At 59.2% G+C, this 24,616-nt stretch overlaps 1 protein-coding gene across 1 annotated transcript in view; it reads left to right on the top strand.

The window, feature by feature from the left end:
* CHD5 (chromodomain helicase DNA binding protein 5) overlaps positions 1-19,384 on the top strand; it is a gene marked incomplete at both ends in the record, with an annotated part of 55,464 nt that extends 36,080 nt beyond the window's left edge. The window contains 21 exon segments of the mRNA XM_080801746.1: positions 443-560; positions 1,625-1,749; positions 2,844-3,075; positions 3,240-3,350; positions 3,679-3,851; positions 4,464-4,638; positions 4,986-5,078; positions 5,299-5,387; positions 5,693-5,826; positions 6,230-6,374; positions 6,770-6,926; positions 8,548-8,627; positions 8,886-9,003; positions 14,372-14,461; positions 15,137-15,274; positions 15,608-15,716; positions 17,306-17,438; positions 17,862-18,057; positions 18,868-19,031; positions 19,157-19,271; positions 19,377-19,384. Of these exon segments, the coding sequence (XP_080657872.1) occupies positions 443-560; positions 1,625-1,749; positions 2,844-3,075; positions 3,240-3,350; positions 3,679-3,851; positions 4,464-4,638; positions 4,986-5,078; positions 5,299-5,387; positions 5,693-5,826; positions 6,230-6,374; positions 6,770-6,926; positions 8,548-8,627; positions 8,886-9,003; positions 14,372-14,461; positions 15,137-15,274; positions 15,608-15,716; positions 17,306-17,438; positions 17,862-18,057; positions 18,868-19,031; positions 19,157-19,271; positions 19,377-19,384 (2,703 nt within the window).
* Between the last annotated feature and the right edge of the window lie 5,232 nt (positions 19,385-24,616).

The raw sequence follows: 24,616 nt of genomic DNA on the forward strand, positions 1-24,616 counted from the left end.
AGGCGCCGTTTGAGTTCCCCAGGCAGTAAGGGGGTGGGCATTCCAGAGGAGAGTCCAGGTAATTTGGGGTGACGGGGGGTATGATGGAAGCGTTGAGAAATGAAGCCCAGGTAGACTGGGCACCAAGCCCTGCCAGCCTGGAAAGCCAGGGCGAGGAGCTGGGACTTTCCTCTGTGAGGTGAGAGCAGGGAGGCTCAGCCTCAGAGCTGTGTTTTAGGCAGATGGCTGTGGGGCTGGCGTGAGGGACGCTGTGGCCCCGGGGGCCGAGGTCGGAGGCGGCATTGCTTTCTAGAGAGCGCCGTGCCAGGTCCGCCTGGCCCCACTCGTCTCCCCACTCAGCAGGAGGTTCTATCTTCCCCCAACTGTCATGGGGTCCCTGCCCACAGCCCCATGGGCTTCCTAGCCCTGTGGCAGCCCCTCAGGCATACCGTGTCCCCTGCAGATGACCAAGATGCTGGACCTTCTGGAGGACTTCCTGGAGTACGAGGGCTACAAGTATGAGCGCATTGATGGTGGCATCACTGGGGGCCTCCGACAAGAGGCGATCGACAGATTCAACGGTACCCCTGCCTCACCCGGGGCTCTTGATGGGGACCCCATGTCTGCCTTTTCTCCCAGGCTAGGATCTTAGCCAGGTCCCCCAGCTCCCCTCAAGTGGCTGAAGAAAGCAGACCAGTCCTTAGGTCCTGACAGCTGCCCCTTAGGTTTATAGGCTACAAGGAGTTAATTTTATGGAACCTCCGGGGGCCAGCTGGGGCGCTGAGGGGCCCAGGAAGGATCACCTGTTCAGAACTGAGAACCGGACAAGGAGAAAGGCAGAGAGGGAGGAAAGTTCCACCTCTGTAACTAAATGATGCTGGTGCAGAGGGTCTGGCTGACACCTGTGGGCATCAGACACTGACACCAGGTAAACCAGCAGTTACGAGCAGTACAGGACAGACGCCATCACCTGGGGCCCAGATGCCCAAAGGAGCGATGCCTGTGTCCACTTGTGTGGGAGGTAGAGCAAGTACAGAGTTTCAGGATCTAGACGGAAGTGGGAGTGTCCGAGGCCCTGGGAGGATTGGGAACCTGTGTGCTGCTCTTGTGGGCGCGCAGGGCAGTCCCAGGTCCCGTATGAAGGGCCCCGATGGGCCCGAGTACCAGCTGTCCTGCGACAGTGGGGACTGCCCAGCAGGGCGTCTGGGGCTCTGGAGCTGTGACCTTGAGTGTCCCCTGCCATGCTGACAGCCCCATGGGCTAGGCAAAGCCGGGAGGGTGTGAAGGACTGGGCTCTCCAAGGCTGACCCTTATTAGGGCTTCTACCCGTATTTGCTGCCTATTTGAAGTTTGTACTTTGTTCATCTGGGCTTTGAAAATCAACTTCCTTCTCACTGTGGCTCCCTCCTGTTGGATCAGGGCTCAGAGCACAGCCAGGGGCTAAATGGGGCTTGAGTGGGCTGCTCTGTGCCCACCCTGGGCCCCCGGCCTCCTCCAGCTTCCCTGAACACAGCTGGGGCTGTTGTCCGTGATAGTCCCCAGCAGCTCCCTTCCTTTTTGTATCCCCTCCCACCCTGCTGTCTGCGTCCACCTGTCCCTTCCCTCCTCGCTCTGACCCCACCGGGCACCTGCCTCTCTTCCTCAGCCCCTGGGGCGCAGCAGTTCTGCTTCCTCCTCTCGACCCGAGCAGGGGGCCTGGGCATCAACCTGGCCACAGCAGACACCGTCATCATCTACGACTCGGACTGGAACCCACACAATGACATCCAGGTCTGTGGCCCTGACACCACAACCCTCAGACAGCCCCTTGCCACCCCTGGTTCTGTGGGCTGTCTGTCTGTCTGTCCACCCCTCCCCTCCGACTGTGTCTCAGGGTTTCACCTCCCCCTGGGCCAGCCTCATGGAATCCCAGAGCCCCGAGAGGGGACCCTGGGGGGTGAGTTTCGGAAGCTTGGCCCTGCCCCTCCGGATCCCTCATTGTGCCAAAGAGGAAGCGCCCAGAGAGGACAGGCAACGTGTCCAAGGACACACGATGAACTGTGTGCCTGGTAATCCCCGGTCTGTCCCATCACTCTTACGACCAAGGCCATGGAAGGAGGCAGGAGGGAGTTCTGGGACCCAGAGGGAGCCAGTCTGGGAGGAAGCAAGGGACATAGAGTGTGTGTGGGGAAGCCTGTGGGAGAAGTGATGAAGGAGGGGGCAAAAGGGGCTGGTGAGGAAGGATGGGAGGGTTGAGGGGGGAGGGGTTGTGGGAGTAGAGACGCACACTGTTGTTGCATGGCCACCCCCCCTCCCGGGGCAGGGATGGACACACACACACACACACACACACACACACACTCATGTCTCCCGCACACGCGTGCACCAGGCACAGTCACCCACACACACAGAAGCACACTAGGGTCATGTCATGCAGATACCTAACGCGCAGAGCCCCAGGCATGTCCTACACCCTGGCAGCTTCTGGGCCTTGCTGCCCTCCCGAGGCGGCCGTGTAGTCCCGTCAGTGGCTCATTCACCCCATCTCCCCGTGACGGCCATGACAGCCCCCTTGGCTTCCACACATCCAGGGCACTGCCCCCACTGCCCCTTGCACACCCCCTGCCCACCCACAGCCATGCCCTGCTCCACCTGGGTAGGCACCCAGGCCCACCCGAGACCACCCACATTCAGGAAGCCAGCACAGCTGCCCCGACGCGTGCACATTTCCATGGAGGTACATGCGGAATGCCCATGCGGACATTCATTCCATGTGGAATGTCCCTGTGAACCCATGTGTACACCCCTTCTCCCCCTGGGGGGCCCGGCCCTGCACCCCCAGCCCTGGGCTGAGCCCCGCACCCTGAGCCACAGTTTGCCCCCAGGCCTTCAGCCGCGCCCACCGCATCGGGCAGAACAAGAAGGTGATGATCTACCGCTTTGTGACGCGGGCCTCGGTGGAGGAGCGCATCACGCAGGTGGCCAAGCGGAAGATGATGCTGACCCACCTGGTGGTGCGGCCCGGCCTTGGCTCCAAGTCCGGCTCCATGACCAAGCAGGAGCTGGACGACATCCTTAAGTTCGGCACCGAGGAGCTCTTCAAGGACGACGTGGAGGGTGGGCATCCCTGCTGCCTCGGGGGTGGGGGCTGCTCCAGACACTCCCTTCCCAGGGCCTGCGCGGGACCCCCGGCCTCTCTCCTCTGCTCCCTGCCTCCTGGCCAGGGCGGCCTCTCCGGGCACCGCCCCCCAGCCCTGCAGCCCCTCTGACTCTGTCCCCAGGCATGATGTCGCAGGGCCAGAGGCCTGTCACGCCCATCCCTGATGTCCAGTCCTCCAAAGGGGGAGCCTTGGCTGCCAGCGCCAAGAAGAAGCACGGCAGCACCCCGCCAGGTAGGGGCGAACCCGGCTAGCGAACCCGGCTAGCTCCCCGCTCCTCCTGTGCTTCGAGTGGCTGCTCCTGGAGAAGGGTTTCTCCCCACCTCGCTCGGCCCTTTCTGCGTTTTGTCTGGCTCTCGTGCCCGCCCCCACTGGCCCCCACTTGGGTAGCCGCGGACCGGCGGGTGGTCAGGTCATGCCCCCGGGCACCGTGCCCCTCCGCTGCAGCCTCCTGCTGGGGGCTGGGAAGGGCCAGGGTCCGGAGTCTGTCCCTGCGGGGTCCCCACGGTCGGACCTGGGCACCCCCGGTCTGTCCCTTCACTCAGCACCCTGTCTGCCCCAGGCGACAACAAGGACGTGGAGGACAGCAGCGTGATCCACTACGACGATGCGGCCATCTCCAAGCTGCTGGACCGAAACCAGGACGCCACGGACGACACGGAGCTGCAGAACATGAACGAGTACCTGAGCTCCTTCAAGGTGGCGCAGTACGTGGTGCGGGAGGAGGACGGCGTGGTAAGCCCCGCCCCCGCCCACAGCGGCCCCGCCCCTCCCCGCCCTGGCCCCGCCCCTCCCCGTCCGCCGTGGCCCCGCCCCTCCCGCCGTGGCCCCGCCCCCACCCCGCCGCGGTTCCGCTTCCAGCAGTCTCCACCCAGCAAAGCTTGATCTCCTGAGGGCCAGCCCCTGGGCCTCTCCTGAGTGGCCTCTCCACGTCCTCCTCTAGGCCCACCGCCCCCAACGCAGACTCGGGGGGTTAACGATCGTTCAGGAAACCAGGAGCCTCCCGAGGGTAGGGGTGGGGCTTATTCAATTCTGTACCCCAATGCCTGGCTCAAGGCCAGAAACACCTGCTGCCCTGAACAAATAAATGAACGAATGAATGAACAAGCGACTGTGACAGAGGCAGGATGAAGACCATTTGGGGCTGGGGTGATCAAGGTGGCTTCCTGGAGTAGGCAGGCTTTCCGGTTCCTCCCTGAGTTCCCAGAGGGTAAGGCTGGTGGAGGCACATGAGGCTCCCAGGGGTCAGAGATGCCCACTGCTGCCCCCCCACCCCCGGAGCCCCCGGAGTCCCGGAACCCTGTGCCTGCGGGTCCTGCCATCAAGGGCCCTTGCCTGTGTCTCCAGGAGGAGGTGGAGCGGGAGATCATCAAGCAGGAGGAGAACGTGGACCCCGACTACTGGGAGAAGCTGCTGCGGCACCACTACGAGCAGCAGCAGGAGGACCTGGCCCGCAACCTGGGCAAGGGCAAGCGCATCCGCAAGCAGGTCAACTACAACGACGCCTCCCAGGAGGACCAGGGTGCGTGGCCCCCGCAGGCAGGAGGCCCGCAGACGCCGAGAGTAGGGAGTGTGGGGGCTTCTTGGGGAAAGGGGGCTTGGAGCAGGTGTGGGCTGTTGGCTGTCTGGGAGAACTGCATGGATAGTGGTCCATTGGCTTCTGACCTTGGGCCAGCCTCAGTTTCCCCACCTGTGAAAGAGGGATGATCAGGGTAGGGTACCTTAGGATGTAGAGCAGGGCAGGTGGGATTCAGTGAGCTCACAGGAAGTTCCCCTGGGGCTGCTGGCATTGTCACTCTCTCCTGGGCTGGGGTTAGGGCTCCAGGTGTTGGGGGCTCACTCTGTGCCTGTCCATGCGGCCCCTCACAGAGTGGCAGGACGAGCTCTCGGATAACCAGTCTGAATATTCCATCGGCTCTGAGGATGAGGACGAGGACTTTGAGGAAAGGCCGGAAGGGCAGAGTGAGTTTCAGGGCTGGTGACCCTGGACTGGGGCCCACCCAGACCCGTGTCGGGAGGCTGATGGTCAACCGGGGGTCCCCTGGGAGCACCAGGACAGTCATTCATCCTTTGGGGGCTGTCCTGAGGGATCCCCCTGCTGTCCTGGGGTGAGTCGGGGTGTAGGGTGTGGGGTCAGGACACCCTGGGCTCCAGCGAGTGTTGTGGTGGGACTGCTTCCCAGGTGGACGGCGACAATCCCGGAGGCAGCTGAAGAGCGACAGGGACAAGCCCCTGCCACCTCTTCTCGCCCGTGTGGGTGGCAATATCGAGGTGGGGCCCCCCTGCACGCCCCTTCCCCAGCTCCCCTTCCCCTTCCTGAGAACAAAGAGCTCGCCCCTGCTACACATCTGGCGTATGGAGCAGGGGTGAAGGCAGGAGGGCCAGAGGCTTGCCCAGGGTCGCAGCCGTGTAGAGGTGGGGCCGGGACTGGCCCTGGGTCTGGGCTCTGCCCTCGGGGTTCTGTCCCAGCAGGGGGCCCCTGCCTTCTCCGTGCTCCTCCCTGCCTCCTCCCCTCTGCAGGCCTTTCTCCCCATCCCTGAATTCTCTGCTCCTCCCCCTGCTCCCTGCCCATCCAGGTGCTGGGCTTCAACGCCCGGCAGCGGAAGGCCTTTCTGAACGCCATCATGCGCTGGGGTATGCCTCCCCAGGACGCCTTCAACTCCCACTGGCTGGTGCGGGACCTACGCGGGAAGAGCGAGAAGGAATTTAGGTAAAGGGGCTGAGTGGCGGCCCAGGGCGTAACTGCCCACTGCAGAGTGGCCAGGCTCCCCTGGGCCTGACTGCGCAATGGGCATCCTTTATCTGGAGGATTCACTGTTGTCTGGCTCCTGGTGGCTGGGGACCAGGCCCCGGGCAGGGCTCATTTGTAGAAAACATTGACCAGCCACTTCTGCTAGACCAGATCCCAGGCAAGCGCTATCCTAGGAGGTTCCCTTCCCAGGGGAGGCCCCGCTCTGTCTTCCCTGGGGGCCTGACCCAGCGGGCCAGGCTGGGAGGCAGGTGATGGATGCCAGGGGGTTTGCTGCGGGGAGTGGGGGGGGAGTCCTGCCAGCCCTCTCAGAGGGTCCTTGCTGGCCCCCCACTCCCTGAGCCCCAGTCCCCCCCCACCCCAGAGCCTATGTGTCCCTCTTCATGCGGCACCTGTGTGAGCCGGGGGCTGATGGTGCAGAGACCTTCGCGGACGGCGTGCCCCGTGAGGGCCTTTCGAGGCAGCACGTGCTCACCCGCATCGGGGTCATGTCACTAGTTAGGAAGAAGGTGGGTGAGTAAGCCTTGCCCGGGCCTTTCCTGGCGGGGCCCCCCAACCCCGTGGCCCTCGTGCACCCCCTGAGGGTCAGCAGGCAGAGGGCACGTGTCCAGCTTGGGATGCTGAGTCCTGCTAGAGGGATGGCTTTGAAGACCTGTCTGGGTGGGGGTGGGGAGGCTCACGGTTGGGGGGGATGGCAGGTCGCAGGGCAGAGGTCACACAAGGAGATGGGGGTGCGGGTGGGGCCTGGTACAGCGGTTTGTGGTAAGAAGCGCATTTGATTCAGCCTTGGGGGGAGCTGGCATTCATCCCAAGCCTGGGACACCCCAGACCCACCAGCCGCCCTGAGGTCCCGAGATCTGAGCTGAGACCACCTCCCTCTCTCCTTCCTTGCCTCCCGCCCCAGGTTCAGGAGTTTGAGCACGTTAACGGGAAGTACAGCACCCCGGACTTGATCCCCGAAGGACCCGAGGGCAAGAAGCCGAGCGAGGTCATCTCCTCGGACCCCAACACACCAGTGCCCGCCAGCCCTGCCCACCTCCTCCCCGCACTGGGCCTGCCAGGTCTGGGCTCCCATGAGTGGGGGAGGGCACCCGGGTCACTGCGGGTGGCAGGGCCCCCGCAGAGCCTGGGTCCTCCGCATAACCCGTGACGGTCCGCCTCCCCACCCCCCACAAGCTCTGTCTGCAGAAACGTTGCTCTTCTCAGACTTTCTCTTTAACGCCTAGTTGCGTACCACAACACAGTCTTTAAAAACTTTACTGTTCGGGAGGTCCTGGCGTGCTCAGCGGGTTGGACGGCCTCCGGTGCTGGAAAGCTTTCATCCCCCAGAGAAAAACGTGTACCTGTTAGCAGTCACTCCTGGTTCCTCCCCTCCCTCCAGCCCAGGGCAGCCACTACTCTACTTTGGGTCTGTGGGTTTGCCTGTTCTGGAACTATATCCTATGAGCCTTCTGTGCCCGGCTGGCGGTGTGTCCCAGGTCCGTCCACGTTGTAGGGTGGGTCACGGTTTCATTTCTCTTCATGGCCGAATGCTATTCCGCTGTACGCGTGGACCTTAGTTTTGTTTACTCATTTGTCGGCTGATGGATTTGGGGTGGTTTCCACTTTCTGGCCGGTGTGAATAATGAGAGGGGCGCTGCGAGGGGCGCGTGGCTGTGAACGTCTGTGTTCAAGCGAGGACACGTCTCTTCCCTGCGTAGCTCTCGGGGGCGTCGCTGGGAGGGCGGGTGTGGATCGTGGGGCGGGACGTGTTGAGGACCTGCCGGATTTCTCCATAGGGGCCGCACCGTCTCACGTTCTCCCTGGCCACGTAGGACGGTTCCGGTTTCCCCACATCCTCACAAGACGTTTGTCATCTTTTTGCTTGTAGCCGTCCTCGCGGGTGTGAAGAGCTGTCACCCCGTGCTCTTGGTTTGTGTCCCTCTGACGGCTGAAGATGTTGAGAATTTTCCAGGCGCTTCTGAGCCACTTGTGTCTTTTCTTTGGTGAAATGTCTTTTCAGATCATTTGGTCTTCTCTGTGGGTTATTTGTCTGCGTATCTTTTTGGTGACCCATACGTTTATTTGGCCAAAGCATCTTCTTCCCTCAGAGGAACCTTGAAGGCCTTGGCACTGACCTTCTGCTGCCCGGGTGACATGTGAAGTCCTGGGAGCCTTTGCCTCCAAGGACATACCTGCTGCTTCTGGGCTCAAGTGTGCCCTTGGGGTTAGATGGGCCTGGGTTTGCTCCCTGGCCCTCTCTGACTCCTGCTTTCTCATCCGTGATGTGGGACAAGCTAGCGCCCTCCTCCCCGGGCTACTCTGAGCACGAGAGTCCCCGGCTCTCGGCGGTGTGTTGAGAAGTGGCTCAGTGAGGGAAGGCACGTGGCTTGTCAGCCGGCCAGAAAGTGGCTCCTGCATCCAGCCGTTGGGGCTCCTAGGCCTGCCTCCCCCACCTTAGCTCCTGCTTTGAGAAGGGGGCCCTGCTGTGGGCAGCCCTGTCCTGTCAGCCTGTGGCTTTGGCTTCACCGGGCCCAAGGTCCTCCGAGGACCCCCATGTCTGCAGGCTTAGTGTGGGGTCTCTGGCTCACCTGTCCTTCTCCTGAAGGTGCCTGGCCCAGGTAGAGCCACCTGGCACCCTCGTTTCCTGCCCTTCATCCCCTGCCTGCCTGTCTCTCTCACCTCTGTCCTTTGACCTTTCAGACAAAATAGAAGCCCAGCTGGGCTACCTGGATGAGAAGGAGCTGGGGGTTCAGAAGCCAAAGAAGCCCCCGGAAATCCAGGTATGGAAGGTGCTGGTATCTAGGCCCCTGGGGGTGGGGTGTGGGTTGGGGATTGGGTCTGGGGAACCTTCTCAGCCCTTGCTTGGGTAGCTGGAACCCAGGTCTCTTGGCCCCACGTTTGGGCCTTTGGGTTTTGGGGAGCAGGTTGGGAACACAGATGGGAACCTGGAGAGTGAGTTTCCAGCCCAGTGACTGCCCTCTGCCCTCCATGCTGTTGAGGCCTCCGGCCCTGCAGCATCCCTAGCCTGTCCTCCCCAGGCCCTGCCAACTGCCCTGGACAGAGTGGAGGGCGAGGACAAGCATGAGAGCTCGGATGGCAAGGAGCGGCTGGAGGAGACGGAGAAGGCCCCGCCGTCCCCAGAGCAGCTGCCAAAAGGTACGGCTTCCCACGGTCACCCCCCGCCCTCCCTGCCCAATGTAGCCTCTGGCCTCGGCAGCCCTGGGTGAGAGGAGGGCGGCCAGGGTGTGTTCCCCTCCATCTCTCCCTGGCTGCGTTGCGGGCTCTGTCCTAGCGCTATAGGATCCCCAGGATGAGGAGAGAGGCAGGGGCTCAGGTCTCTACAGTGGATCTCAACATTTCCTAGGGTGCAGATTTTGGGGGACTGTCGGACTGTCTTTTTATTAGTGATTTTTAGCTCTGTTGTCCTGTGGTTGGGACACAGGGTGTCGATGAAACCTGCTTCCCGGCCTAAATGGTCAGATTTTGTAAATGGTCACGTGTGCTCCAGAAGAATGCCTACTCTCTTAATTGATGGGTGCGAGGTTCCAAATACACGCCTTAGATCATTATGTTGTTCAAGTTTCTTGCAGCCTTACTCATTTTTGGTTTTCTTTGATCTGTCAAGTCTGAGAGGCCTGCTTGGCATCTCTCACAATGATTGTGAATCGGAGTCTTTCTCTTTGTAAGACCACCGTGTGCCTCACGTTGAGACTGGGTTGTTAGGTGCATATTGGTTTAGGTTTTTTGTATTTTTGTGGGGAAGCGTGCCTCTTATATAACGACCCTTTTATTCCTCGTGTTACTTTTTGCTTTGTTTATTTAGGCTGCTTGGATGGATTTTTGTTGGGTTTATGTTTAGTGTATGTTTTTCTGTCCTTTTGCTTAAAAAAATAGAGGTACGCACACACTTTATTGTGATATAATGATGTGGAATACAGTTTGCCCATTTATTTTATTTTATTTATTTTTAAAGATTTAATTTGTTTATTTTAGAGAGAGTGTGAGCACCAGTAGGGAGAGGAGGGGCAGGGGCAGAGGGACAAGCAGACTCCTCCCTGGTGAGCGCAGAGCCTGTTGCAGGGCTCGATCCCAGGATCCTGAGACCGTGACCTGAGCTGAAATCAAGAGTTGGGCGCTTAACTGACCCAGGTCCCCACAGTTCACCCATGTAAAGTGTACAAGCTGGTGATTTTTAGTATGATCGCAGAGTTCTGCAACCATCAGCACAAATAATTTTAGAATAGTTTCATCACTCCAAAAAGAAACTCAGTGTCCGTTAGCATTTATCACGCATTTCTTCCTCTTCACCGCAGCCATGGCTCGTCCACTTTTTGTCTCTGTGGATCTGTGTGTTGTGGAGATTTCATGTAAATGGAATCATAAAATAGATCCCCTTTTGCGTCTGGCTTCTTTCGCTTAGCATCATGTTTTCCAGGTTCATCTATCTTGGGGTGTGGACCACAGCTTCATCTCCTCCTCCTTTGTATAAATATCCTGCATTGTATTTATCCAGGCGTCAGTTGGTGGAGATTTGGGTTGTTTTTAATTTTTGGCTGCTGTGAACATTTATGTACCATTTTTTTTGCGTGGACCTCGGTTTCATTTCTGTTGTATCTACCTAGGCGTGAAATCTCTGGATTGGATGGTAACTCTATGTTTAATATTTTGAGGAACTGTCTGATTGTTTTCTCCAGTGGCTGTACCGTTTCGCATTCCCATCGGCAATGTACGAGGGTTCTGATTTGTCCATGTCTTTGACAATGCTTCTCTCTTTCTTTTTAAAAGAGATTTATTTATTTGAGAGAGAGAGAATGAGCACAAGTTGGGGGAGCGGCAGAGGGAGAGGGAGAGAGAATCCCAAGCAGACCCCCTGCTGAGTGAGGAGCCCCATGCAGGGCTCCATCTCACAACCCTGAGATCATGACCTGAGTCAAAATCAAGAGTCAGACACTCAACTGACTGAGCCACACAGGTGCCTCTGGCATTTTTCTTTTGATTATAGTCATCCTGCTGGGCGAGAAGGGGAATCTCAAAAGGTTTTGATTGCGTTTCCCTTATGCATAAAGATGTAGAGTTTCTTTTCATGTCCCATTTGTCTATCTCTGTTGGAGAAATGTCTTTTCAGGTCCTTTGCCCATTTTTTAATTGGGTTGTCTTTTTATTACTGAGTTATAGGAGTTCCTTATAGACACATGTTCCACATCAGATATATGTTCTGTAAACATTTCTTCCATTCCTTTTCTTTAAAACACTTTTTCTTGAAGTATGGTTGACATTCATTCCTTTAGTTGTAATCTGTGTAATTACATTTTGGGTATATGTCTTATAAACAGTGTATAGCAGGATTTGTTATTTTAAGTCCAGTCACAAAATCTTTATCTTTTAGCTGGCAAGTTTGATCTCTTTACATTTATTGTAATACTGGATCTTTGGATGTATTTCTACTCTTTTCCTTTGTGCTTTATATCACCCTTGCCTTCTTTTTCCTCCTTTCTTGCTGTCTCTTGGATTGATCAGGCTTTATATTTCCCTTTTCCTTCTTAACTCCTTCAGAAAGTTTATAGTCAATCCTATTTTATACTCTTAAGCTTTTAACATGTATCCCTCTTGAATAAGAGAAGGGTTGTGGGTAGCTCCAGTCCCTTTCCTTGTGCTGCTGCTCAGTGTTTTAGTTTCAACTTGTTATCATTTCCCAAATTTGTTGTGGTGCCTGTTTCTAAATCTTTAATCCTTATTTAGATCTTACCATTCTTAGCAGTTTCTTGTTTGTTTCCTTGTTCATCATTGCTTCCTAAAGTACACCCTTTAGTGGTGCTGTCAGCAAATTTCTGTGTGTGGGGAATTCTCTCATTGTGTGTTATTTTTCCCTTTACTCTTGAATAATAGTTAGCAAAGCACAAAATAGGAGAAGGGTTTTCCCTCGGCACTTTTTTTTAAAAAAGTAGGCTCCACACCCACTGTGGAGCCCGACACGAGGCTTGAACTCATGACCCTGAGATCAAGGACTGCACCAAGATCAGAAGAGTCAGATGCTTAACCGACTGAGCCACCCAGGCGCCCCTTCCCTCGGCATTTTGCAGATGCTTATTCCCTGTATATTCTGGCTTCCGCTGCGCCGAGAAGGCTGCTCTCGAGGTAATTGTTGCTCCTTTGTGGGAAATCTGCCTTTTCTATCTTGCCTGACATGCTAAGACCACTTTGAAGACCTTCTATTTGTGTTCGGTCATGTGTGGGTTCACTATAGTGAAATATTTACTTATCTTATCCTTGCTTTTACTTATCCTATCTTGCTTGTGACTGCGATTCATAAAGCTGAGAATTAAGTCTTTTGTTAGTTGTGAGAAAATTCTTAGTCATTTCCTCTTTGAATATTGTCTTTGTCCCCATCCTGTTTGTGTTCTCCTGGCCTCCCTACTACCCGTCCACTCCTTCAGTCATCCAGTAAACCTGCATTGAAGGCTGCTGTGTGTCAGGTGCTACCCCGGCCACACCAGCAGTGCGCCCAAACGGCCACAGCCTTCACACAGAGTTTGTTTTCTTGTGGGGCAGGTAGGTGATCAGCAATAAACAGAAATATGTCTTTGTTCAGCAACAGACTCCGAATGTGATGAAGAAAAGAAAGCAGGTACAGGGTTAGCCAAAGATGGGGCTGGTGTGCTTTTCACGTCTTTTACTTCTTTCTTGTCTCTCTTGCATAGCTTTTTTTTTAAGCTTTTATTTATTTTATTTAATTATTTAATTTATTTGTGAGTGCGCGAGCAGGGGGGAGGAGCAGAGAGAGAGAGAGAGAGATAAGCAGAGTCTCCTTTGAGCACAGAACCTGACCCGGGGCTCGATCCCAGGACCCTGAGATCATGACCAGAGCCGAAGGCAGACGCTTAACCGACTGAGCCCCCCTGGCGCCCCTCTCTGAGGCTTTTTGAGTCATCTTTAGATCTAGCTTCTGCTTTTTTCTTTATACTGTTTTGTTTCTTCCTACATCCCATATGTGTTATTTTCTCTGGCTGCAAAACGAATCATTACGACCTCAGTTCTTAAAGCAACACCCATTTACAAGCTTCAAGTTCAGTGGGTCGGAAGCCTGGCTTGGTGCGGCTGGGTTCTCAGCTGAGGGTCTCGAAAGACTGACCTCAAGGCGTTGGCTGGGCTGAGTTCTCTGGCGGCTCAAGGGGAAAAAATCTGCTTCTAAGCCCATATTCCTGTTGGCCGACGTCAGCTCCCTTGGGTGGGGGCTCGAGGCCCCATTTCCTTGCTGGCTGTCAGATGGGGGTTGTCCTTAGCCCCTGGAAGCAGCCCACATTCCTCTCCCACTTGGTCTTTACGCTTCAAGGCAGCCATTGTGGGCCAAATCCCTCTCATACTCCGAATCTCTCTGATATTCTTTTCTGTGACTGGTTGGAGAAAACCCTGCCTTTTGAAGGCTGGTGTGATGAGGTCAGGCCCACCCAGATAATCTCCCTCTTGGAAGGTCACCTGTGCCCCATCCCACGCCCCACTTGTGCTCGGGGCCTGGAAGTCTTGGAGGACGTCTCCGATTTTGGCAGTGAAAATGTTTAAAATGTTAATGGTTGTGTATTTTATTTCTAGAAGTTTTAGCTGGCTTTTTCTAGTTTTCCCTTTCTTTGTGTGTCTTATTTGTGTGACTTGTCTTACTGTGGATTCTCATCTTTCTTGTTTCTCTCTCTGGTGAATAGATAAATGGTTTCTGAATTTTGCTTGGATGCCTCTCTATCGGGGGTTGTTTTATCCATGGGAACCCCGTGTCACCTGAGTAGCAGAAATGTCCCTGATCCATTTCTAGAAGCCCTGGGGCACGCGGTCTCCCTGGTGGTCTGGCTGCACCCTCCCTGCTGGGTGGTTGAGATTACGCGGTCACGGTCATGGTCATGGTCATGGCAGCTCAGCTGTGAGGCATTGGATGGAACTTCCTCTCTTTCCCTGAGTGCACGGTGGCTGGAGGGTGTTGGATTCTGGTCTCTGGTCTTCGGGGCTTGCGGTCTCATCCTCCCTGTCTGGGGGTCGAGAGGCAGCCCCAGGCTCCCCAGGCCTCTTCCTGGCATCCACTCACCCCTTCCCTTTATGGCACTGACAGTTTCCTTTTCTCCTTGTGACCTCGCTGTGTCTTTTTCCAAGGGGATCGGTTCCACCTGATATTTCTGGGTGTTCACAGAGGGTTTGTGTTAGTGAGGTCCTGCCGTATTGTCAGCACATGGAGTCCTCTATCACTCTTAGGGAGGATTTCAAGACTGTGCCTTGAAGAGTTTGGGAGTGGGGTGCTGCTGGGGGGCAGTGAGAGGGAACGGGCAAGCTGAAGGGTGTCGGGGGGTCCGTGCCCCCCATCCCTGCCTTCCCCGAGGACCTGTCCTTGACGGCCCCTCTCGGACTCCTCGGTGAAGTGATAGGTGGGAAGTTCAAATTCATGTTTTGTGCGTGGCTGCCGTGGGAAGTTGGAAAGCCACTGGCCCAGGGTCCCTTTGTCTGTCCTGGACCTCTCCCTACTTTGCCAACACCCTTTGTCTTGCAGAAGAAGTGCTTCCCGAGAAGGAGAAAATTCTGGACAAGCTAGAGCTAAGCTTGATTCACAGCAGAGGGGATGGCAATGATTTCAAGCCAGGTTTGGGGCTCTTTTTTTTTTTTTAAATGCTTGGGGCTCTTGTGTGTGCTCTGCCCTATGTCCCTTGGGCTCTTGAGGGCATCATCTGGACCCCGATGGGCCTCCTGCAGCTTCTGTGGGCACCACCATCCATCTGATAACCCCCCCCACCCCTGAACCAACTGGAACTGGTGGGCGGGAGCCTGGGCTCCCCAGCCCTCGGCCAGGGGGAGATGCCACCCCTCTCCTAATCCCTCCTGCGGCCCCAGCCACCACTGGGAGAAAGGAGAGCTGGTCACAGAGCTGGGCCTGGAGCATTTGGGGCTCAGTCAGGGACTTTGTGTACCTGTAGATCCTGGAATGTTTTGGAATACTCATCCTCAGATCAGATCCCCCAGGACGGCACTGCTGGCCACTGACTTCATGTACACTTTGCACAGCACTCTGCCCCGTGTTCCCAAGGTGTCCCGATTGAGTGAGGTAGCAGCACCTGGGCCTGGCGCCCATCCCAGCTCAGGACAGAGAGAGGGGCTGCTGGTTTGTCTGTTTAAAATCCCTCTCGACAGTGAGCCCCTTGGGGACGAGGAGACATGGCTCCCACTTGCCTTTGGGTCCTCAATCCCCAGACCTTGGCAGAGACCCCCCTGGGCAGCATCTTTCGGATGGGTGAATGAATATGGGTCTAACCTCCCGTAGATGACACCAAAGTGGAGGAGAAGGAGCCCCTTGAAATGCAGCAAAATGGTGACAAAGAGGAAGATGGGGAGGGAAAGAAGGAAGACAAGACTGGGAAGTTCAAATTCATGTTCAACATCGCAGACGGGGGCTTCACAGGTATTGGGCTGAGGTGGTGGGCAGAGAGCTGGGGGGGTGGCTGTCGCAGGCTTCCTAACTATGCGGGTCTTGGGAGTCTGGGCAGATGGCTATTTTATACTAAATTGTGAGTGGCTGATAAAAGTGCGTTATATAATCTTTCCTGGGATTGCTGCACGTCCAGGGGTGGGGAGATGGTGGGTGGTGAGGAAGAGACTTCCCTACCAGCCTCTCTGAGGGACTGGGGGCACCTCATTCTGCTCCCCTCTCTGAGGGACTGGGGGCACCTCATTCTGCTCCCCTCTCTGAGGGACTGGGGGCACCTCATTCTGCTCCCCTCGGCTGGCTTCCCAGAGTTGCACACACTGTGGCAGAATGAGGAACGTGCTGCCGTGTCCTCGGGGAAAATCTACGACATCTGGCACCGGCGCCACGACTACTGGCTGCTGGCGGGCATCGTGACGTATCCTTGGCTGAGGCCAGCCAGGCAGGACTCCGGCCTGTTCCTCTGTGGGCTTCAGGGAGGGACATGGGTGTGCGGGGCGAGGAGTCAGGAGCCAGGTGCTGAGGACGATCCTGGTGGTGATGGTGATGGTGGTGGTGACCTTGGCTGCGGCTCCTCCCCTCCTGCCCAGTGCTCACTCCGTCTACACAGCAGCCTTCTGAGGGGCACCAAAGTGATTCCCATTACACAGGGGAGGAAATGATGCTCAGAGAGGCCACACGACTTGCCCAGGGACACACAGCTAAAAAGTCACAGCCTGTCCCCCTGAGTCCACCATGAACCTGCCTAATTCCTGGCTGGTACACACCTCACCTCCTCCCAGCAATGACGTCTAAAGGGGGGAGCATTGCCGTTTGGGGGGGGCTTGTACTCATCCATTCAGTCTTGATTGCTGGCCTCCCACGTGCCAGGCATGGAGGACACAACCCTGAGTAGCACCCCCCAGTCCCTGTCTGCCCGGGGCTCACATCCTCCTGGGGACATTCGGAGAGCGTTGTAAGTGAGCAGAGTGTGGCGTTCAACAGGACAGGAGCCAGCGAGGAGCAAACGGAGTGCTGGGGGGCGGCGGCTGCAGATTCTAGTAGGTGGTCAGAGGTGACATTTGAGCACAGACCTCCCAGGGGCACGGGGAGGGCCACACAGCTGTGCATGGAAAGCCCCTCAGCAAAGCTGACCTGGTTCTAGGAGAGGGAGAGTGTTCTAGAATAGGGGTCAGCAAACCCTTCCCGGAAGGCGCCTGAGAGTGACTCTTTCAGGCTTTGCAGAGTAATGACTCCACTCACTGTAGCAGAAGCAGCCATGCACAACGAGTAAGCCAGCGAGTGTGACTGCGGCCCAGTAAAAGTTTAAGAAAATAGGCTGGGGCCAGTGTGGCCTGGGGACCATAGTGTACTGATTGTCATTGAGGAGGTGACGGGGTTTGGAGCCAGCCTGCCTGGGTTCCAATCCTGCCCTGCCCCTCCCTAACCGTGGGACCCCGGGCAAGATAATTTTATTGCATGTCCTTGTTCCCTTGCCAGCTCTCGGGGAGGACCCTTCCTTGCCTCCTGCCAGCTTCTGGTGGCGGCCGCCGGTCCCTGGTCTCTGGGCAGCTGCCCATTGCAGTCTCAGCCTCCGTGGTCACAGGGCCTTCTTCCCGGGTGTGTGTGTGTCTGGGTCCAAATTTCCTCTCCTTAGAAGGACAGGAGTCACTGGGTTTGTGCCTGCTCTCATCCAGGATGGCTCCTTCTTAACTTGACTACATCTACAAAGACCCCATTTCCAAATGAGGGTGCGGTCACGGAGGTGGGCCTTGGGACTTGAAGTTTCCGCCCTCCGGGTTGTTAGGACGAAGGGTTTGGTCCCCGAGGCCTCAGTGCCGCCTGGGCCCCTAAGGGCACCCGTCAGTGTCTGCTGTCATGCCGTCATCATCTCCTCTCTCACCTTGCCGCCAAGGTTAATGACTGGTCCAAAAGCACGAAGTCGGGTTGCCGAACCCAGGCTGGTCCCCACCTCCCCCTCCCCCCTCCCACCATGGCCGGGTTTGCCCTTGACGGTGCCCCACCCAGGCACGGCTATGCCCGCTGGCAGGACATCCAGAATGACCCGAGATACATGATCCTCAATGAGCCCTTCAAGTCCGAGATCCACAAGGGCAACTACTTGGAGATGAAGAACAAGTTTCTGGCCCGCAGGTTCAAGGTCAGTCCCCTAGGCCAGAGCCCGCAGGGGAGGAACTGCTGCAAGAAAGCAGATTACACAGGGTGGGGGGCGCGGGGTGGGGGGCGCAGGGCAAGACAGGGATGGTCAGCAGCCCCACCTCACGTATCTGGATGTGCGCCGGGCTGTCCACTTGGTCAGTCATGGAGTCAATCGACAAACAGTGTGTTGGGTCCTTGATCTGGGCCAGGCCCCCTTGGGTGAGTGTCCCCGCCCTGGGTGATGGTGCCGAGAACCCAGACTGGTGAGAGCTCTAAGGGGGGAGCTAAGAGCAGAAGAGGCAGAGCAGATGGGTGGAAGCGCGTCCTCCCTCCTCCCTCCCTGCCAGATCCTGGGCCTGAGGGGGGGTGGGTGCTGGTGGAGGAGGGGCGCGCGGCGCTCAGTCCGTCCTGCCCCATCCCCCAGCTGCTGGAGCAGGCTTTGGTCATCGAGGAGCAGCTCCGGAGGGCTGCATACCTTAACATGACCCAGGACCCCAACCACCCCGCTATGGCCCTCAACGCCCGCCTGGCTGAGGTCGAGTGCCTTGCCGAGAGCCACCAGCACCTGTCCAAGGAGTCCCTCGCGGGGAACAAGCCGGCCAACGCCGTCCTGCACAAGGGTGAGCGAGCCCGCTTCCCAAAGGCTGCCCGCCCGCCTTCCTCCTGCCCCGTGGGTTCTGGGCCCCCTACGTGGCCCTCGATGGGCCGGGAGTCAGGCCGGAGGGCATGGCCTCCTCCAGGGGGGGGACAGTCCATCATCCAGCCCCGGGAAGTTCGGCCCCGCCTCCTCTGGACTTGTTCTCAGAGTCGGCCTCCTGTAGGCCTTGGGCTGGGGGTAGGTAACACAGATGTCCGCTCCACTCACCCACTCTTGCTTATCAAGCCCTGACGATCACAGCATCTCTGTAATGCTCATCATACCCTTGAGCAGTAAGGTTAATGAGCCCGTTTCAAAGAGGGGGATGTTGACGCCCAGGGGGTGGAGTAATTGCCGCAGGCCTCCCGGGGTTCAGACCCTTGGCTCCTTGCTGCGGATCTTCGGGAAGCTCCCAGGCTGGTTGGGGGGGCGGGGGGAGCCAAGGTCAAGCTCCACGAGAGCCCTGGACTGGCTGGACCCTGCTGTGTCTGGGACACGTGTCCTGAGGCAGCGCTGGGCCAGGGCCGCGGGCCTCCCTGGGAGCTGGGGGGCTGGCGGAGGGCCCAGCGGAAGTCCGGTTCCTGGCTCTCCCGTCTGCAGCCCTCGGGCCCCCGGGGAAACCTGCTGCTCGCCCTGGTGGCCCGTCTGGTGGCCCGTCTCCGCTTTGTGGGCCTGGTGGGCCGGGCGAAATGCGCCCTCTGTGCCCGGGGCCTGCGGAGTTTGATCACCCTGTGGGTGAGCACCAGCCTGCCGGTGGTCAGTAGCGCCCCTGCGTCCCCCCTTCCCCCTGCAGTCCTGAACCAGCTGGAGGAGCTGCTGAGCGACATGAAGGCCGACGTGACGCGCCTGCCCTCCATGCTGTCCCGCATCCCCCCCGTGGCCGCCCGCCTCCAGATGTCGGAGCGCAGCATCCTGAGCCGCCTGACCAACCGGGCCGGCGACCCCACCATCCAGCAGGTCAGGCTTGGCCCGCGCGCCCGGGCCCGGTCCCTTGTCCCACCAGCCCTGGGTGCCCCCGGGCTGGGGCTTGGAGGGGAGGGGGTGTGGGACTACGACCTTTAAACCTGGGTCCTTGCCTCCAGGGCGCTTTCGGCAACTCCCAGATGTACAACAACAACTTTGGGCCCAACTTCCGGGGCCCCGGACCGGGAGGGATTGTCAACTACAACCAGATGCCCCTGGGGCCCTATGTGACCGGTAGGTGCCCGCTGCTTCTGGGCAGCACGTGCAGGGGCGCCCCTTGGGGGCCCGGCCTGCCCACCGCCACCCCAGGCAAGCCGAGCTTCTCTGTCTCTCTCACAGATCTCTAGCTGTCCCCGCGCTGTCCCCCTGTCGCAGTGCTCATTTCCAGCTGAGGTAAGCCCGCACCTGCACGCCTGCGGTCCCTTGTCCCCCTCCTGGGGTTGGCGTCAGGCCAGGCCAGGGTCAGCCCCGAGGCCATCGGGCGCGCTCCCGCGTGTCCGTGCGCGCTTGTGTCCACCGCAGTGAGCCGGCCGCAAACCCGGTCTGCACGGGTCGGCCTCCGCTGCCCGGCGGGGTGGCGGGCACCCCAGGACATCAGCTCCCTGCCCAGGCAAGCGGGGTGGCTCGGGGTCGGAGGGGGTAAGGAGGGAGGAGCTCACACCGCCAGTTCACTCGGGCCTCTTCCCCCGGCCCCCCAAGTCCTGTGCGTCCTCGTAGGAATGGCCGCTTGGGTGTGGGGGTGCTGGGGATTTCGAGGCTGACTGCCCCCTCAGAATGCTCTCTTCCTGGGCCTCTCTGGCCCTCGGAGTGTGGCAGGGAGGTCTTGGGTCGGGAGCGCCCTGTGACGGGAGTTGGCGGGGACAGGTGGTGGGGTCTCCCGACAGAGACCCGGCCGCTCCATGGGGTGACCGTCATGGGCTTCTTACAGCCACGCCTGCCGGGCCCCCTGCCCGACCCCCCCAGGAGAGAACAGCTGCTGCCTTCTTAGGAGCCATGCCACCTTGGGACGGAAAGGGAAACCGAGTCATGCCATCACACGGGGGATGAGGCCCAGCCCGGCTGGGCTGGAGCCCGGAAGTGCCGCCTCACCACCGTGTCCGCGTCCCACCCAGCATCACCCCCACCCCACAGCGGGACGTGCCCCTTGGCCACCTTTGCTGGAAAACTTCTTAGAGGAGATTTCATTTACTTGTACATCTTTTGCACTTTCCTGTTGAAGACTTGAACGAGTCTGTCTTGATGTAAGCGTTGAGTGACGGACGTACTGGAGGGGCCTGCCTGCAGCCCTCACGTCTCTCTGCCGGCGGGCTCCAGACCGCAAGGGAAGAGCCTGGAAACCCGGCTGCCGCCCCGTGGACCCAGCCCGCCTGGGGAGCCCTCCGGGTGCTCCCACCCACCCCATCCCGTCTGTGCGGCCTGACTGCCCGTGTTCTGCTCCACCCCCCCCAACCCCTCGGGGCTCCCCAGTGTTGGATGGGTCAGGACTGGGGAGTGGCTGCCCAGCCCCCGGGTAGAGATCTCGGCTGGTGTCCGGGGCTAGGGGTGTTTTCTCCCCACTTCTTGCCGGGGCTGGAGGCCACCAGGTATGTGTGTCTCGGTGGGGGAGGAGAGCCCATCAGCAGGTGTCCGTCCCTGGCCCGGCATGTCTTGCAGGCCCTGGACTTGTAAGCAGCGGCACAGGGCCTGTGTCGCCTGCCGTGCTGCATGGCAGGTCACACGCGGCCTGTGCTCCTGGGAGGCAGGGGAGGATCCTGTGCATGTCCCACAGGGGCTGCGAGAGCCTTAGTCTCAGACTCTGCAGGAAGGGGCTTGCCCTCTGTTGGAAGGGGCCCCGGAAACCTGGTCCTGCCCCGTGCCCTGGGAGGCCCTTCACACCCCTCCCTAGTTACACACTCCCCGTTCAGTCTCACGGCCACGGGTGCAAGGAAACTGGGCCACCCCTTGGGGCCAGGACTTAGCCCTGTCCTCCTCTCCCTGGAGAGGCCCTGATCTGGTCACAGCGGTGTTGTCAGAGGGCCTGGGGACAGCTAGGCTTGGAGGTTGGGGACTGCTTGATGGCTGTCCAGCCCTCCGAGCTGGAGCATCCCTGGCTTCCTGCCTCGTCTTCTCTGGGGAACCTCCACAGGCCCCCTTCCTGCACTCAGCTGGTGGTCTCCCGTGAGGGCCCCTGCTGGAGGGGAGCTGTGGGCCAGGCCCTGGGCCTGTGTCCGGTGTCTCCTCTTCCTGCCTCAGACTGGAAGGGTTTTCCCTTCCAAGCTTTCTGGGAGTGGGGGTTCCTGAGGAAGTGTCCTGGCTACAGACATCCAGGAGGGGCCAAGATTCAGGGGCTTGTCTGGGGGCCTCTTGGGCAATCAGCCAGCCCTCTGGGGTCCCGGGTGTCCTCTGTAAATGGCTCTCTCCGAACCCCTTGATGGCTGGACCCCAAAGCCTCTTCGTCTTGGTGTCCCCTCGCCTCAGTCTCAGAACCTCTAAGGCTGAGTTGGCCCCGGCCCTGGCCCCGTGGGCGAGAGTCCTGAGGATGGCCCACAGGTTTCCGGGATGCGTGTGCAGCGGTGCTGGCCCCGCCTTCTGGGGCAGGCCTGCCCCAGTCCCCTGGGGGTCCTGCGGTGCCTCCCTGCACAGGCTCCTTGCTCAGGCCATAGGCGAGGCGACCGCATGAGCCCTCTCCCAACCCAGAGCCCTGAGACACTCCCCTCCCAGACCTCTGGGCAGCCCGGCGGCTGGCCTCACTGGGGACAGTGCTGGCCTCCCCTGGCCACAGTGACTGGGTCTTGACCGTCCAGCCAGGAGGACCCCATCTCCACTGCCTTGCCCCAAGGGCCAGTGGTCCCCCCTCTGTCAGCCTCCCTCTGTCCCCCATCTCTGCTTCCATGCCAGGCCTTCCCCTCCTCTACTGGGTGTCTGCGATGGTCAGGTCTGGGAAGGGCTCAGCTCTCCACGATCGGCACCTGGAGGCCCAAGAGGGAGGCTTGGGGGCGTTGGGGAGTGGGTTTCCGGTCGGCTGGTTTGGGAGAGGAAAATGGATCTCAGACTGTTTTCTTGTTAGTTTATCAGTTACCTCCTGCCGCGAGTGGTGGCGGGGGAGTTGGGGCGTCCTCGGTCTTCGGCGTCTGGGCTGGGTTTGGTTTTTGCTGCTGGCACCAGGAGGGGCTTCATGCACAAGCAGACTCCTCCAGCGGCAGCCCGCGTTTTAGTTTCCAGCCACCCTATTATTTAAACCAGTGCTGAGTAGGCTTTGGGCCATGGTTTCAGAAAGCATCGCCTGCTGGGCTCGCAGGTGACGAGGGGAGCTCGGGCTGGACCGCGCGTGTCCGGAAGACCCCGCTCTCGCACACGCCTGCCCTGGAAGTGCGTTCCCCGGGCAGGGACCCTCCCTGCAAGCCACCTTCGGGGGCTCCTTCGCTTTCTGCAGGTTGCGACCGAGGTCCTGCTGACCCCCGCAGCTGGTTCAGGTGCCCCCGTCCTGCTCTTCGGGGTTCCCTTTCTGGGGTCCCCTGGAGCCTCCCTGGCCCACACTGGTTGGCCACGTCGTGCTGCAGTGACACCGTAGCTCTTGCTCCCGGGTGGGGTCCCGGGGCACGAGACGGTCGTGTAGAGGGTGGGCTCAGGGTAGGAGTGCCTCCAGAACCGGGAAGGGCAGGGCTCTGTCGGGGGGTGGGGGGCTGAGGTCTTGGCCTGGCCTTGGACTCTGGTCTCCCCCCACTCCCCCCGCTGCGCCTGTCGCTGTCCTGTGCCCACCGCGGTCTCTGGCGAGGAAGCTGGCTCCTGCCCCATTTTATATTTCTGCAAGTTTACAGGTCGTGGTGCATCAGCCCAAAGTCATTGGCGTTGTGTTTTGGGTTTTTTTTCTTAGTTTTCAGATTTTTTTTAAACAAAAGTATTTTTTTAGGTGAGATAACCCAGAAAGGGCCCGTTGGGTGTGTGTGTATGTCCCGAACCCCTGACGTGGAGCTGGGAGCCCCGGCCCCCCTTGGCTCCTGTGTCTGGAAACGAGGGAACGGTCCTAACCCCCCGTGCATTGGGAGCGTGGGGGGGTGAAGGAGCAAACCCGCCCCCCCTCGGGTGGCATCCGGGCCAGCGAAGGGGGCCAGACCCCTGGCCCTGGGTATTGCCCCAGGCCAGCAAAGGGACCAGGGGTTTTGGGGTGAGTTGGGAGGGTCCCAGCTGGGAGGGTCCCGGCCAAGGGGCTGGAGCTGGAAGCTGAGCCCCTGTGAGTGGCGACCCGTCCGGTCCTTGGCAGGACACGTGGGCAGCCGGACAGGGAGGGACGGCGGCCGACACAATCCCCTTTACTTTGTACTCTGTGTGTGTGTCTTGGTTTTCTGTGTTTTAATAAATCCTTTGGGAAAGGATTCAATCCAAGTGTTTTCCTAGATTCTCACTCATCTGGGATGGGGGTGGGAGCTGGAGCTGGAGGAGGCCTGTGGGGGATGGGGGAGGTCACCCGAAGCCGTCTCCCGCCCGAGAAGACATGGCCTCATGAGGTTGAGGGGCTTGCTGGGAAAGGGGAGCCCCAAGAGGGGGTGGTGTCTGTCTTTCCTGCCCGGACCCCCAGATGCAAACACAACACGGTCTCCGAGAAACCCTGAGCCCCCAGTGGCACCCGTGGGCCTCCCTGGATCCTGATCTCCCTGCACCCAGAGAGCACGGCCACCTCCCAGCAACAGAGAATGTGTGTGTGGTGGGTGGTGGGGGGCACCCCTGTCCTGGAATCACCCCGTGAGGCTATGGGGGGCCTCAGAGTCCCCAGTCTCAGCCTCTCCCCTGGGGCCCTTTTCCCCAACTGGACCCTATGCCCCAGCATTTCAGGGGGGCCCAGCCTGCTGGCCCCTGCATGTGGCAGCATCCCCCTCCAAGCTCTCCCCCTGCCTCCCCACTGCCCACAGCCGGGCCCCTGGAAACGACAGGAGCAGAACACCGCAGAGCCCCGACAGGCTGGGGTTTTATTTGTCATTCCATAAATACAGTGGCTGTATCTCAGCTGTGTCGTCTGGAAGTGGGAGGCGGGAGGCGGTCTCCGCCTACAGCTGGGAGTGCGGTTAGCTGAGGAGCCGTGGTCATTAAAAAAAAGGGGAGAGAAGAAAAGCGCATTATTTACATGAGGGGAAGAGGACAGAAGACAGAGTCCGCCCCTCTGTCATTCCTCGGGACCTCGGGTTCCTGTGGGGTTTGGGGGTTTGGGATGAGAAACGATGGGGGCTCCCGCGTGTCAGCAAGGGAGACTGAGCCCAGCCCTGCCCTCAGCCTGGGCCTCTGTCCCGTCCTGTGTGGGGCACTCCCCAGGGGTCTGCCCCAAGGGGAGGGCCAGAGGCTGGCTGGGGGTCAGCCGGGGCTCCTGGGGGGCTGCCCCTCCTGGTAGGGCCTAGACCACTCCAGGGTCTGCCTCCGCCTGGCCGCCTGTCTCCAGAATCTAGCTGCCCTTGCGACCCCCCCACCCCTCCCCCACACCAGCCCCCTTCTAAGTCGGGGGTCCTCCCTCAGGAAGCAGAGCCCTGTCCTCCCTGCCAGTGACTGTGGAAAAGAGAGGACCCCTCGGAACGGGGTTGTGGACAGCGCCCCCGGGGCCAGGAAGCTGCTTG

The sequence above is a fragment of the Martes martes genome (genome assembly GCF_963455335.1).
Source record: "Martes martes genome assembly, chromosome: 4".
Classification (NCBI taxonomy): Eukaryota; Metazoa; Chordata; class Mammalia; order Carnivora; family Mustelidae; genus Martes; species Martes martes.